Here is a 15,790-nt window from a genome sequence, read left to right on the forward strand (position 1 = left end):
ACTTTGCTAGTTTGATGAATGTGTGTCTAGTAGTTCCGTGAAAGTATCAGAGCCTAATGGTGTCAAAACTAGGTTGTTTGTCGTGATTTACTGTTGATTTGAGGATAAATTTTATCAGCTGGTATCTTTCTTTTTAGCTGCTTGCTTGATGATCATCATGAAGTTGTATGTAAATCTGGGAGTTATTGTTCTTTCTATCTGCCATAAAATTTGTGTTGTCATCTCTGTTTTCCTCTCTGCCTTCCTTTCTTAGTGTCTCGGCTGTAGCTTCATGCATGCCGATGCCAAAAACAGGGTGGGGCTGTTCCCAACATGGGTTAAAACATACTATTCTGCAGCTTTATTCATCCTTATCTCACTGTTTGATATATACATGTAACGATCAGCAGGAATATTTAAAGAACAGGTGTTATAAGATCATCATATCACTTCCCAAACCTTTAGGTAATCCTCCATTGACGAGTTTCCACGGATTTGCATTCAGATCTAATGGTTGGGAATCCAAAAAGACACCAATCGTGGTCTCTCTTGTCATTCACTCAATTGGCTTGTCATGAATCTACTACTTTTCTTAAGATGCACAGCTTTTATTAAAGTTGGCATCAGTAGCAGTGTTCTCAGTGATGACAGCCACTGCTTTCATATACTACTATCATCTATAAAGCCTGAGGAATCAAAGAGAGAGAGAGAGAATCGACTTTGGACCGGTTAAGATAAAAAGGCAAGTGAGATTGCATCTTTTTAGCTCCTTTTTCTCCATCTTTTCTAGGAAGCTTTATGAGACCATTGGATGCAGAGAACAGCAAAGAAGCATATCTCAAAGGTGGCGCCACTCGTCCACTTGTTGCTAAGATTGTGTTCTGAGTTGATTTGGCCATCCAGATTGACAGGATTTGCCTGTTCTTAATCATGGTGATTCCTTCCCTCCTGCTTTCCATGGTCGACGAACGCAAGCATCTAATGCCCAGAGCTCATTCATCGCCCCTGACCTTCCTATATATCACCCATGCCTTCCTTCTACCTCGCCACAAGGTGAAGTTGAATCAGACGTCTGTCTCTCATCCATCGATCCACTCGAGGTGAGCGAATGGCTTTCAGGAGAATAATCAAGGAGCTCAAGGATCTGCAGAAAGACCCACCAACTTCCTGCAGTGCTGGTACACTCTCATATCAATCTCAGCTCATGAATGATCGAGTTCTTTAGGTTTGGATGAGGTCTGCTGATGCAGCCAGCTGAATCCTTCTTCTTCTCAGGTCCTGTGGCAGATGACATGTACCATTGGCAAGCCACAATTATGGGGCCTAATGACAGCCCCTATGCAGGTGGACTCTTCATTGTCACCATCCACTTCCCACCGGACTATCCATTCAAGCCTCCCAAGGTATCAAAGCTTTTATTTCTACTGCAGTCTTCAAACAACTGACCTTTACATAATCCATGCAGGTGGCATTCAAGACCAGAGTCTTCCATCCAAACATCAACAGCAATGGCAACATCTGCTTGGACATACTGAAGGATCAGTGGAGTCCAGCACTGACCATCTCGAAGGTAAATCTTCTCGTCTTTAGATAGGCAGTGGAGATTACATACATCAGTACCATATCAAAATCCTCATGTGTGACATGGATTGACTGCAGGTGTTGCTATCCATTTGTTCCTTGCTCACTGACCCAAACCCTGATGATCCACTGGTTCCTGAGATTGCTCATATGTGCAAGAATGACCCTTCAAGATACGAATCTACTGCTCGCAATTGGACCCAGAAATATGCCATGCTTTGAGCCACAAGAAACATCCTTCTTGTCATGTAATAAGTTTAAGGACATTTTTTAGTAGGTCATGTTGAATTAAGACTCTCTCTCTCTCTCTCTCTCTCTCTCTCTCTCTCTCTCTCTCTCTCTCTCTCTATATATATATATATATATATATAAAGATTGGAGTAGAATAAAACAAAGTTGTGTTCATTGCTAAATTACATATAAAAGGAATAAAAAGAATTGTTACAGATATCAGTCAGATTGATTGTTCACTTTCATGACTGATTCGATTATTGGTTCTCATGCAGTTTTTTCCATTGCAAGAATAATCTGATGTCAGATCTCATTATAAATGATATATTGCTTTCTCTAATGTTCTAAAAGCTACGATGCAGCATCGAGAGGTGGCAAAATTTCCATTGTGGGGATTATCGTGTCAGACTGGGATCGGATCCTCCGACGACAGACCCGAGTGCACAAGCAACCACGAGATCCGACATCCAAATATAATAAATACTTAGCATCGGATCTACGAATTGAGGATCCGTACCCGATCCGGTAAAATGTCACTTGGTTGGACTCGTATTGGATCGGTTGAATGGGTTATGGGGGTCAAATGATGGCGTAATTAAGGTCAATCTAAACGAATTGGTTTGGGTTATGCGTTGGATGCATTGTGTGAATGAGTAGAGATATTTTCCAATATTTAAAAAATTAAAAATATATTTTTATTATTTACGACCAATACTTGTAATATCAAAGACAATCAGATTAGATAATTCCTCGGGAAGGAATTATCTTTAAAACTTACACTCCAAAATGTCCTTTAAAACGTAATTCTAGAATTAGATTCTCAAATCTTAATAAACTGCTTTATGAATAAGGAATCTCTATCTCATGCAATGCAATCAAATAAGTCATTCGAGGAAGAACTAGGAAGATTAACATGTTAAGAAAGGTGCAGTTTTATTCGGATCTTAATAGGTGTTTTTTAGACCATTGAAAGGCTAATAGTTTTCGTTTTCTGAAAAAAAAAATATTTAAATCAATTAAATTTACAAAAACATAGAATATCTATGTATTACTTATAGCTTTAGTATCATAATTAGTTTTTGAAGGATATTAATATAAAATAGAGCATACCAAATAACTACGTTACAATAGCTTTAGATTGACTGCAATGTCTTGTAAGCAAGTATATAAATTCTTATATATATATATATATATATTACATTCAAAATTAAAAGAATAAATAGAATAATCACTATTTTTTTTTGTGGGTATATAATATATAGGCAATTTGACCCGTCAACATATTAGAACGATCCTTAGTTCATTTTGTACATTGTAATTCTTATTAGTATTATGCATTATGGTGGAATTAACTCATTAAATTAAACTTAGAAGATTTAATGTGCCGACGAAATCGCTAGCTCAGGTCATGAATAATTTGGTTTAAGTAAGCTAATATTAACCATTTGCATCGATTATCGATAGATATTTGATTCTCGATGCTATACTGAAGCTTCTAGCTTTTGAACTCGGTGATTATAATATATCAGCTTGTAGGAAGAAAATTAGACAAAGGTGTTGTTCGTGTCTAGAAATAACGATGGGTTTGAGTTATATTTTGCCCAATCGACCCACTTCTTCAAAGCCTATATTTAATGTCCAAATTTATTAACCGGTGATTACAAATTTATGACTTTATTCAGAGTGTATGGATAATAATAAACATTCACAATATTCATAATAATTCTTTTGTGTGTGTGTGTATATATATATATATATGCTTCTAAAATTTTGGATACAAGTCTTACATGCATTTATTGAGATATAGGATATAGGATTGACTTGCTTGATGATGACCATTCCAAGTCAATCCATTGACAGAGGAATTCTGCGGACAGGAGATTAGGCGGCTTTATTATATATAATTAATGGTGTTACATCAAATTGTTTGCTCTCTCTCTCTCTCTCTCTCTCTCTCTCTTTCTCTCTCTCTCTCTCATGTTACCGCTATCCACTTCATAAATATCCTCCACGGATCTCTGTTTGTCGTTCAGATGTTCTCTCATTCTCATCCTCCCTAAGATTGAACTGTTTTCCTGCAACTGGTATTCCGATCCGATTCTTGGTTGTTCTTAAATCCTGGTTTCTCATCATCTTATTTGTTCTGAAAAGCTTGCTTCCGTTCTTTACGTAAGAACCATGTTTAAATCTTGTTCTCTGCACAGCTGCAGCAATTATCTGAATCCATGGGGGAAGGGGATATCGACTGGTCGAAGTTTGATGCCTTAATTGACTGTGACGGCTGCCAATATCTCGTCTCCTACGGAGACAGCCAAGAACAAACATACTTGTAACCCTCCGGGGCTAAACCTCCCCCACACCCACACTTGCTCTTTAATATATCTTAAAGGCCTTCGTATTCATCTATTTTAATTCGACACTGCTAAAAGTAAATTTAATATACTTGCTTTTGTTCCTACTTAATCTAAAATCAATTAAATTAATATCATCATCAATAAATTACATATACCATCTAAATTTATGATGAGTATACTGTTTATTTGGCACGTTGATACTTTTCTCCATCTGTGTTTCTTGTGGATTTTCCAGGTCGAGAACTATCTGAAGAACAGCAGCTTGCCACAACTGACGTGCAAAAACATGAGTGATATGCTGAGCAGAAATGTTACGAGGAAAGCACAGTGTTTGTTCACTTCATGAAACAAAGCAATCCATGGAAGAAGAGAACTAAGAAAGGGGGAATTAGTGCTTGCTTATTGATGTGTATTGTATCTGTGCTCTCATGTTGTGTTATATTGTAAGATTATAAGCTATGTGTGTTGCAAAAATAAGATTATGGAGTAAGTCAACCTATGGTTTGACGTGTTACTTGGCTCATCGCCCTTTTGACTTTGACTCATATCTAAACCAAAAACACTAGTGAGAGAAGGAGAGAGATTTGAGTGAAACAGACCTAATTATAGGCTTCAAATCTTATGAACATTAAGAGATATCTGAACAAAATCTTCAGTTGTTGTTTTATCACTTGTTCTTCATGAGTACTTAAGGTATTTATCCACATCATTACAATGAAAACTTGGAGTTAACAAATAGAAATCATGCATACATTTTCAACTTTAGATCAGTCCTAATCATCATGACAAGACAAAATGATTTTTGGATGGAACTTCATGGCTTTTTAGGTTGCATTAATAACTTCATGTCAATGTATTTATTCTTTACGATATAGCAAGTAACATTTAATTTGCTTTAAGAAAACTCTAATCATGTTATAATCTTCTTTATGTTGACCTTTAAGAGAAGAAGTCTCCTCATGATGTTGTTACGTGAAGCACGAGGGATATAGTCAAACATCAAGAAGAGAGAGAGAGAGAGAGAGGGAGAGATATAGAGTCAATAAAGGACAAACATCAAGAAGAGAAAGAGAGAGAGAGAGAAAGAGAGAGAGAGCGAGTGAGAGAGAGGGGAAAGGGGGGGATGAATGTGAAGGTGGTAGAGGAAAGAAAGGTGAGCAAGAGTATATAGCTTGTGCTTGTGGCACTTTTGTCCCCAATAAGCAGCTTATTTCTTGCAGGAGAGAAACAAAGAGAGAGAAGAAAGAATTGATTAGGGTTGAAAAGACGAGGAAAATGACACATCCAAACAATGAGATTGCCAGCTCTCTTACATGGCGATATGGCTTTGCACCTGCCTCTTCCTCCCCTTATTTCTCTCTTACCTTGTAAGCAAGCGTTTGCCTTTCTCTTCTCGGTCCCCTTCTTCTTGCACACACACAAAAAGAGAGAGAGAGAGAGAGAGAGAGAGAGAGAGAGAGAAGTTGGGGGGGAGGATGAATGTGAAGGTGGTAGAGGAAAGAAAGGTGGGCAAGTATATAGCGTGTGCTTGTGGTGCTTTTGCCCTCAATAAGCAGCTTGTTTCTTGCAGGAGAGAAAGAAAGAGAGAGAAGGAATTGATTAAGGTTGAAAAGACGAGGAAAATGCCACATCCAAACAATGAGATCGCCAGCTCTCTTACATGTGCAACAGCTTCTTTTCATGGCGGTGTGGCTTTGCACCTGCCTCTTCCTCCCCTTCTTTTTCTCTTGTCTTGTAAGCAAGCGTTTGCCTTTCTCTTCTCGATCCCCTTCTTCTTGCACACACACAGACACACAGAGAGAGAGAGAGAGAGAGAGAGAGAGAGAGAGAAGTGTAGGGGGGAGGGGGGGGGGGGATGAATGTGAAGGTGGTAGAGGAAAGAGAGGTGGGCAAGAGTGTATAGCATGTGCTTGTTGTGCTTTTGCCCCCAATAAGCAGCTTGTTTCTTGCAGGAGAGAGAGAGAGAGAGTGAGAGAGAGAAGGAATTGATTAGGGTTGAAATGATGAGAAAAATACTGCGTCCAAACAATGAGATCACCAGCTCTCTTACGTGTGCAATGGCATCATTTCATGGCGGTGTGGCTTTGCATCTTCCTCCTGTTTTTTCTTCCTTGCCTTGTAAGGCGTTTGCCTTCCTCTTCTCGGTCCCCTTCTTCTTGAGAGAGAGAGAGAGAGAGAGAGAGGGGTTGGGGGTGAATGTGAAGGTGATAGAGGAAAGAAAGGTGGGCAAGAGTATATAGCATGTGCTTATGATGCTTTTGCCCCTAATAAGCAGCTTGTTTCTTGTAGGAAAGAGAGAGAGAGAGAGAGAGAGAGAGAAAGAGAGAGAAGAAGGAATTGGTTAGGGTTGAAAAGATGAGGAAAATGCCACATCCAAACAATGAGATCGCCAGTTCTCTTACATGTGCAACGACTTCGTTTCATGGCGATGTGGCTTTGCACATGTCTCTTCCTCCCCTTCTTTCTCTCTTCCCTTATAAGCAAGTGTTTATCTTTCTCTTCTCGGTCACTAGCGTGTGCTTGTGGCGCTTTTGCCCCTAATAAGAAGCTTATTACTTGCAGGAGAGAGAGAGAGAAAGAGAGAGAAGGAGGAATTTATTAGGGTTGAAAAGATGAGGAAAATACCGCGTCCAAACAATGAGATCGCCAGCTCTCTTACGTGTGCAACGCCTTCGTTTCATGGTGGTGTGGCTTTGCATCTTCCTCCCCTTCTTTCTCCCTTGTCTTGTAAGCAAGCGTTTGCCTTCCTCTTCTCAGTTCCCTTCTTTTTACAGAGAGAGAGAGAGAGAGAGAGAGAGAGAGGGGTGGGGGGGGGGGGGGGGTAGTGAATGTGAAGGTGGTAGAGGAAAGAAAGGTGGGCAAGAGTGTATAACATGTGCTTGCGATGCTTTTGCCCTCAATAAGCAACTTGTTTCTTGTAGGAGAGAGAAAGAGAGAGAGAGAGAGAGAGAAGAAGGAATTGGGTAGGGTTGAAAAGATGAGGAAAATGCCATATCCAAACAATGAGATCACCAGCTCTCTTACGTGTACAACAGCTTCGTTTCATGGTGTTGTGGTTTTGCACTCGCCTCTTCCTCCTCTTCTTTCTCTCTTGCCTTGCAAGCAAACGTCTATCTTCCTCTTTGTGGTCCCCTTCTTCTTGCACGTAGAGAGAGAGAGAGAGAGAGAGAGAGGAGATGAATGTGAAGGTGGTAGAGGAAAGAAAGGTGGGCAAGAGTGTATAACGTGTGCTTATAATGCTTTTGCCCCCGATAAGTAGCTTGTTTCTTACAGGAGAGAGAGAGAGAGAGAGAAAATGAGGAATTGATTAGGATTGAAAAGATGAGGAAAATGCCACGTCCAAATAATAAGATCGTTAGCTCTCTTATGTGTGCAACGGCTTCATTTTATGGCGGTGTGGCTTTGTATATTCCTCCCCTTGTTTCTCCCTTACCTTATAAGCAAGCGTCTGCCTTCCTCTTCTCGGTCCCCTTCTTCTTGCACACACAGAGAGAGAGAGAGAGAGGGGGGGGGGGTGTTGTGGGATTGAATGTGAAGGTAATAGAGGAAAGAAAGGTGAGCAAAAGTGTATAACATGTGCTTGTGATGCTTTTGCCCCCAGCTTGTTTCTTGTAGGAGAGAGAGAGAGAGAGAGAGAGAGAGAGAAGAAGAAGGAATTGGTTACGGCTAAAAAGATTAAGGAAAATACCGCGTCGAAACAATGAGATCACCAACTCTCTTACGTGCTTACATGTGCAACAATCTTCCTATTCTCGGTCCCCTTCTTCTTGGAGAGAGAGAGAGAGAGAGAGAGGGGGGGGGGGGGATGGGGATGAATGTGAATGTGGTAAAGGAAAGAAAGGTGGGCAAGAGTGTATAGCGTGTGCTTGTGATGCTTTTGCCCCCAATAAGCAGCTTGTTTCTTGTGGGAGAGAAAGAGAGAGAGAGAGAAGAAGAAGGAATTGGTTAGGGTTGAAAGACGAGGAAAATGCCATGTCCAAATAATGAGATTACCAGCTCTCTTACATGTGCAACAGCTTCGTTTCATGGCGGTGTGGCTTTGCACCTGCCACTTCCTCCTCTTCTTCCTCTCTTGCCTTGCAAGCAAGCGTCTACCTTCCTCTTCTTAGTCCCCTTCTTCTTGGAGAGAGAGATAGAGAGAGAGAGAGAGAGAGGGGGCGGGGGGTGTGGGGGGGGTGAATGTGGAGGGGGTAGAGGAAAGAAAGGTGGGCAAGAGTGTATAGCGTGTGCTTGTGGCGCTTTTGCCCCCAATAAGCAGTTTGATTCTTATAGGAGAGAGAGAGAGAGAGAGAGAAGAAGGAATTTGTTATGGTTGAAAAGATGAGGAAAATGTCATGTCCAAACAATGAGATCACCAACTTTTTTCCGTGTGCAACATCTTCGTTTCATGATGGTGTGGCTTTGCACCCGTCTCTTCCTCCTCTTCTTTCTCTCTTTCCTTGCAAGCAAGCGTCTATCTTCCTCTTTGTGGTCCCCTTCTTTTTGCACAGAGAGAGAGAGAGAGAGAGAGAAAAAGAGAGAGAGAGAGAGGGGATGAATGTGAAGGTGGTAGAGGAAAGAAAGGTGGGCAATAGTGTATAGCATGTGCTTATGATGCTTTTGCCCCCAATAAGTAGCTTGTTTTTTTACGGAAGAGAAAGAGAGAGAGAGAGAGAGAAGGAGGAATTGATTTGGGTTGAAAAGATGAAGAAAATACCACGTCCAAATAATGAGATCGCTACCTCTCTTATGTGTGCAACGACTTCGTTTCATGGTGGTGTGGCTTTGCATCTTCCTCTCTTTCTTTCTCCCTTGCCTTGTAAACAAGTGTTTGCCTTCCTCTTCTTGGTCCCCTTCTTTTTGCGCACAGAGACAGAGAGAGAGAGAGAGAGAGAGAGGGGGGGGGTGTTGGTGAATGTGAAGGTGGTAGAGGAAAGAAAGGTGGGCAAAAGTGTATCGCATATGCTTGTGACACTTTTGCCCCCAATAAGCAGCTTGTTTCTTATAGGAGAGAGAGAGAGAGAAGAAGGAATTGATTACAGTTGAAAAGATGAGATCACTAGCTCTCTTACGTGCTTACATGTGCAACAGCCTTTCTCTTCTCGATCCCCTTCTTCTTGCAGAGAGAGAGAGAGAGAGAGAGAGAGAGAGAGAGAAGAAGAAGGAATTGGTTTAGGTTGGAAAGCCGAGGAAAATGCTATGTCCAAACAATGAGATCGCCAGCTCTCTTACATGTGCAATGGCTTCGTTTCATGACGGTGTGGCTTTGCACCTGCCTCTTCCTCCCTTTTTTTCTCCCTTGTCTTGTAAGCAAGCGTTTTGTCATGCCCCCTCAAATAATATCGATGATTTTAAAAATTTTCATCACAAATCCATCTAGGATCCAATCTAACATTTGAGGACACTGAAAAATATTCTATCAAATTCACATCTATAAAACCTGTGCAGTTTATAATCATATATCACATCACTCGATAATTCACATTTATGGCAACCCAAGCCAACTTAACAAACATGAACAACATTTATAAATCCACAAGCTAAGTAATTTATACAATCAGAACTCCAACCATTTACCACAAGTTCATATCATCGTAAACTAGACTTAACATTTCGAAACTCCAAATAAGAGAGATCGTCTAATACTTTTATAAGGTATATCCATTTCGGTTTATCGGCAACATTTCATTACATACAAAATACGCTTATACAACAATAATATAATAACCAGCAAGACTTGCCCATAATACTGAATAGCTCTCCACTGTCTCGGCCCAATTCAAACATCTCAAAGAGTGACAAGCTAACCTGAAAGATTTATATAACAACAGAGTGAGCTAAAAACAGCTCAGCAAGTGACAAAGTATATTCAGAACAAAAGGAACGAATTCAAACAAGTAAGGTATTCACAATGCAAGACAGAATCCAAGAGATTCAAGGATATCATCTCATTAGATACAGAATTGCAAATGTCATTTCATTCATAACATATTTGGTTCATAACAAATGGAGCATAGAGTAATTGGAGCATATCAATAGCGTACGAGATGTTCCGGAGCATATCAATGGCAAATGGGACATTTCAGAACATATCAGTTCATAGCAAATGGAGCACAGAGTAATTGGAGCATACAATAGCGTATGAAATGTTCCGGAGCATATCAATGACCAATGGAACATTTCGGAACATATCAATGGTATGTGAAGCATTTTGAAGTATATCAATGGCATAGGAAACATTTTGGAGTATATCAATACAAAATATGAAACAGAAGCTCATACGTCGTACCCTAGCATAGTGCATGTGAGGTTTAACTCAGTGGTGGCTCCACACCGTGATGAGTTCTCGACTCCATCCACGGATAGCCATTTCCTACTCGAGCCCTCTCACCCTGCCCAAGTGCTAGGTCGGCTCTGAATTTTATATCAAACAGATAGAAGGTGAAGTGGGATTCCAAACATAATATGGTCCATCCATTTCTGAATGACCACCAAACATAATCTAAAGCATCACGGGCTCTAAGCACATATCCTTTACCATTTCTGGTAAAGGTCCAAATAATCCCACAAACATCAAAGTACAAAAGGGTATTGTAAACAATAAATTGGGACATATCGGAAGCACATGCGGAACAACGAAATGTACATGTGCCTTTATGAGTCAATACGATGCAAACATAATCCCTCACAAATGTATTCAGATTTGAAAGGAAATGAAAGCAAGAGTATACAAGGATTCTAAGCAATCACATATAGCTCAATTTAAATAAGAAGGTTAGATGAAATCAATTTCCAAAAGAATGAAACCAGAATATGCGAAATCCACCAAAGCTCGATTTTTGGCAGAATTCAAGAGGCACATTGAATAAATGATTTAAACTATCAATCATGCTCCAATTTTACTCAGAAAATATATCATTGGAAAGATATTTCAATCTAGTTTCTGATGAAATAAGTTTCATACGAATCAAGGTTTCCAACAAGGAGTTACCATTGATTTAGTAACCAAAGGTCAAAAACAAAATTACTGTTTTACAGAATCTGTAGGCTCATTTGAAACAGAAGTTTGGGCATGCAAACTTACTCTGAATTCTTAAAATAAGCTATCAAAAGAAAGGTTTATGAGTCTATATTCTGATCAAATAAGTTTTGTCCAAATCAGAGGTCAATACATGAAGTTATAACCATAACAAGGTAGAAAGGTCAGAATCTCGGATGTTGCACAGATTCGAATCGTTACGTCTAAACAGGAGATATATCAAATGCAAGGCTAGAACAATTCAAAGTTCCTCATATTCAAAGCAAATGTAGAGATAAAATTACAGTAAGGAAAGATTAGAAAGCTTACAATAGGAAGGATCGAAACACTTACAATAGGAAGGATCGGAACACTTGAAATAGGAAGGATCGGAACACTTGCAATAGAAAGGATCTAAACACTTGCCTTTCAAAGATTTTGATCCAAAGATCCAAAGAAGGTGTCAGCCCAAATCCTTCTACTTTTCCTCCGTGTCCTCTCCTTGTTTCGTTTTCTACATATGTCTTCTCTTTTTCCTCCACACTGTAGCTCATGCAGAACATAGAGGCATAGTCACATTCTCTCTCTTACTCTCGTTCCTTCGTTTTCTTTTTCAAACATAGCTGTCGCAGCCATTGCCGCTGCCACTACCACAACCCCTTCCACTGTACTACTTCATTCCTCCCTTCTCTTGTTTCTACTTTTTTTTTCTTTCCCAAACACAACTGTCGCAGACGTGGCCGCCACCACCGCAGCCGCAATCACGACCACAGCCCCTTTTTTTTTTTCCCTTTCCTTTCTTTCTATTTCCCAAAAGCAACTGCTGCAGCCACCACCGCTGTTGCAGCTACCGTAGCCATAGCTACAGCCACCACAGCCGCAGCCTCTTCTTTCTCCCCTGCTCTGTTTCCTCTCCTTCTCTTCCAGCTGCAGCTGCCACTGCCGCAGCTGCCTCCCCTTCTCCTCTTCCTCTCTTCTCCCCTTTTCCTTTCTCTTCTTCTTCCTTTCCTTCTCTTCTTTCCCAGCTGCACTGCTGCAGTCGTAGCCTCAGCCATGGCCGCAGCCTCTTCTTCCTCCCCTGCTCATCTTCCTCTCCTTCTTCTCTTCCAACTGCAGCTACCATCGCCGCAGTCGCAGGCCCTTCTTCCCCTTCTCTTGTTCCTCTCCTTCCCTTCTTCCTTCCTCTCCCTCTTTCCCTGCCACAACTGCAGCTGCCACAGCCGCAGCCGCAGCTACTACTTTCCCTTCTCCTCTTCCTTCTCCTTCCTTTCTTCTTTTTCTCTTCTTCTCCTTCCTCCCCTTCTTCTCCTCGACGAACAGCACCTCCTCTCCTCTGTTTCCTCCTGTAGGAAACAGAGGTGTCGCCTCTTCACCCGCTTCTACTTCTTCTCTTCTTCTTCTCCTTCTTCTTCTCCTCTTCTTCCCTTCTCCTACCCGACACCCTACACCTTCTCACTGCAGCCCATGCCGCAGCCATCCTTCTTTTTTTTCTTTTTCTCTTCTTCTTTTTCCTCTTCTTCTTCTTCTCCTCCCTAACGCCCCACACCTCGTCTCCTCTGTTTCTGCCTGCAGGAAACAGAGGTGCTGCAGCCCTAGCTGCTGCCACCTCTCGCTCCTCTTCCACTTCCCTCTCTTTTTCTTCTTCTTCTATTCTTCTCTTCTCCCTCTTCTTCCTCCTCTCTTCTTTTCCCTCTTCTTCTTCTTTTCTTCTTCTCCTTTTCTTCCTTTCTCCTCCCCAACGCCCCACAGCTCCTCGCTGCAGCCCTTGCCGCAGCCACCTCCTCTTTTCTTCTTCTTCTTCTTCTGTTTCTCTTCTTCTCCTCTTCTTCCCTTCTCCTCCCTGATGACCCACACATGAACTCCTCTGTTTCCTCCTACACGAAACAGAGGTGCTGCAGCCCTAGTTGCTGCAGCTATCTCTCTTTCCTCTCCCTTTTCCCTCTCTTCTTCTTCTTCTTTTCTTCTCTTCTCCCTCTTCTTCCTCTCTTCTTTTCCCTCTTCTTCTTCTTTTCTTCTCCCCACGCCCCACCGCTCCTCTCTCTCTATTTTTTGTAACTTAACAGTTTAGTCCTTGAAATATATATATTTACATATAGATCCTCCTATTTATAAATAAATTTTTATTAATAATTTTCATAAGTGAGAGATATTACACGTTTGCCTTCCTCTTCTTGATCCTCTTCTTCTTACATAGAGAGAGAGAGAGAGAGAGAGAAGAAGGAATTGGTTTGGGTTAGAAAGCTGAGGAAAATGCTATGTCCAAACAATGAGATCGCTAGCTCTCTTACATGTGCAATGGTTTCGTTTCATGACGGTGTGGCTTTGCACCCGCCTCTTCCTCCACTTCTTTCTCCCTTGTCTTGTAAGCAAGCGTTTGCCTTCCTCTTCTCGATCCCCTTCTTCTTACATATAGAGAGAGAGAGAGAGAGAGAGAGGGGATGAATGTGAAGGTGGTAGAGGAAAGAAAGGTGAGCAAGAGTGTATAGTTTGTGCTTGTGACGTTTCTGCCCCTAATAAGCTGCTTGTTTCTTACATGAGAGAAAGAGAGAGAAGAAGAAATTGATTAGGGTTGAAAAGATGAGGAAAATGCCGCGTCCAAACAATGAGATCGCCAGCTCTCTTATGTGTACAATGGCTTCGTTTCATGATAGTATGACTTTGCACCCGCCTCTTCCTCCTCTTTTTCTTCCTTGCCTTGTAAGTAAGCGTCTGACTTCCTTTTCTCGATCCCCTTCTTCTTGCAGAGAGAGAGAGAGAGAGGCCTTTCTCTTTCTCGCCTTTCGATGCTTTCTAGCTTATTGCATGACTGATACATCAGTTGATGAATACATCGTGAAGGCTTACATGCCTTTTGGGTGAACACTTCAACTGCAGAAGACAACAAAATGTGGTGGAATTTGATGCCTTTCCCTCATGCAAATCCAACTTCAGCAACTTTTTACCATCTTTTTAATTTGTTCTGTAATATTTTCTTTCTATGATTATATATACATATATAGTTTATTTATGTAGACAAAATTTATACGGAAGCTTAAGATAAAGATACAGAAGGCTAAAGTCTCCTTTCTGTTGTCTTACTTGCTCCCCAAGCAAACATGCTCATCTTATTGGGATCCTTAGGCCTCAGCTGCAATCTTTCCTTGCCTCTTCGTTCTTCCGAAAGGTGAAGAGCTTCTTCCCATGACGAGCCCATTAAACGTCAATGAGGAGTACAAGAAGACCCTCAGAACGAAATCTTTCGTCGACATGTGCTCCAAAGTCCATCAACAGTTCCGGCGGACCATCTCATCTTCCGAGGACGATGATGGTGATAAGGATGAGGCGAGTCATCGTCCAACCGTATCATACACTAAACACTCCGAGTTCCTTCTCGAGCTCAGTCAAGAATCTGTTGTCGAAGCAGCCACGGCCACCATTGATGGCTGCAGCGCCTACCTCTATCTCCACTCCCTACTCCTCGAGTATTTTGATGTCACATTCAGGGCGTGCACGGCGTGCACTAATGTTTTGGCATCCATCAACCGCGCCAGAGAACTTCACCGGTCGATTCGCCATCTTCTCATCAAACTGTCATCTACTTGTTTATTTGATGGTGATTGCACCGAGTTCGACCGTCTTGCTTCCCTTCTCCAGCTAGATAATCCGCTACACCCACAGAATCTTGCCAACTTTCACTCTGTGCAGTCCCGTTGTAGTCTTCTGATGCAGCAACTGGCAAGAGCTCATCGGGGAATCCTCAGAAGGCTGAGATTTGTCCGGCTAACCAAGAAGGCCACCGGAATCGTAATGATCAGTACATGCAGCGTCGCCTTGGTGGTCGCAGTGGTCATCGCGGTGCACACGCTGATCGGTTTCGGAGTCGTGGCGGCGGCGGCTCCGGTGGTGATGGCGACAAGGCCACGGGCGGGTATGAGGCGGGCGAGGACCGAGAGAGCGAGGGATTTGGGAAGGCTGGGCGCGCAGGTGGACGCAGCGGCCAAGGGTGCGTACATCGTGGGGAGGGACTTGGACACGGTGAGCCGAATGGTACGGCGGGTGCAAGACGAGGTGGAGCACGAGCAGGAGGTGGCGAGGATGGCGTTGAGGGCCAGGGAGCGGCAGCTCGTGAGGGTGGTGGCCAGGGTGGTGGAAGGCGGGGCGGCGGGTATGGAAGCGCAGATGGAGGAGTTGGAGGAGCATGTCTGCTTGTGCTTGATCACCATCAACAGGAGCAGGAGGATGGTGGCACAGGAGATGATGGAAGGTGGTGCTGAGCCTGCAGTGGCCAACGCAATGGCTTGATTCTCTCTTTGTTTCAGGTCTCTCTAACTTTGAAGAATTTGTTCTTCATTAGAGATAGCCGATTGAATAATGATTTCAATCATAGAACATGATTTCCTTTCCGAGTGTTGTGATAGAGTTTGAGCTCTTTCCACCATTACAGCTCGAACATGAGCTCTTTTCGCATGTAACAACTGTACACTTTGAACTCGTCAATACTTGACCTAAGCAATTGATAGCATCAAACCTGAAAGTTACCTGCTAATCAGAGAGCAAGTGAGAGAAGAAAGCATAGGATCAAACTAATAGCTTTTTCCACACTTAAAATATAAAAAACAAGTGATTAAGACCGAGACAAAATCTTTATCAGTTAAACACATATAATTAT

General features: G+C 42.0%; 2 protein-coding genes across 2 annotated transcripts; both read left to right on the forward strand.

Annotated features, from left to right (window-relative positions):
- The first annotated feature begins 962 nt into the window (after window positions 1-962).
- LOC135616190 (ubiquitin-conjugating enzyme E2 5B-like) lies at window positions 963-2,030 on the forward strand. Its single transcript, XM_065115379.1, has 4 exons — window positions 963-1,157; window positions 1,255-1,382; window positions 1,445-1,549; window positions 1,639-2,030. The coding sequence occupies exons 1-4, from the start codon at window positions 1,088-1,090 to the stop codon at window positions 1,780-1,782; spliced, it is 447 nt and encodes a 148-aa protein (XP_064971451.1). The 5' UTR covers window positions 963-1,087; the 3' UTR covers window positions 1,783-2,030.
- Window positions 2,031-14,322: 12,292 nt separating this feature from the next.
- On the forward strand, window positions 14,323-15,423 carry LOC103975157 (putative UPF0496 protein 2). Its single transcript, XM_009390067.3, has one exon. The coding sequence runs from the start codon at window positions 14,323-14,325 to the stop codon at window positions 15,421-15,423; it is 1,101 nt and encodes a 366-aa protein (XP_009388342.2).
- Window positions 15,424-15,790: the final 367 nt, after the last annotated feature.

This window comes from Musa acuminata, chromosome BXJ2-7 (assembly GCF_036884655.1).
Source record: "Musa acuminata AAA Group cultivar baxijiao chromosome BXJ2-7, Cavendish_Baxijiao_AAA, whole genome shotgun sequence".
Taxonomy (NCBI): domain Eukaryota; kingdom Viridiplantae; phylum Streptophyta; class Magnoliopsida; order Zingiberales; family Musaceae; genus Musa; species Musa acuminata.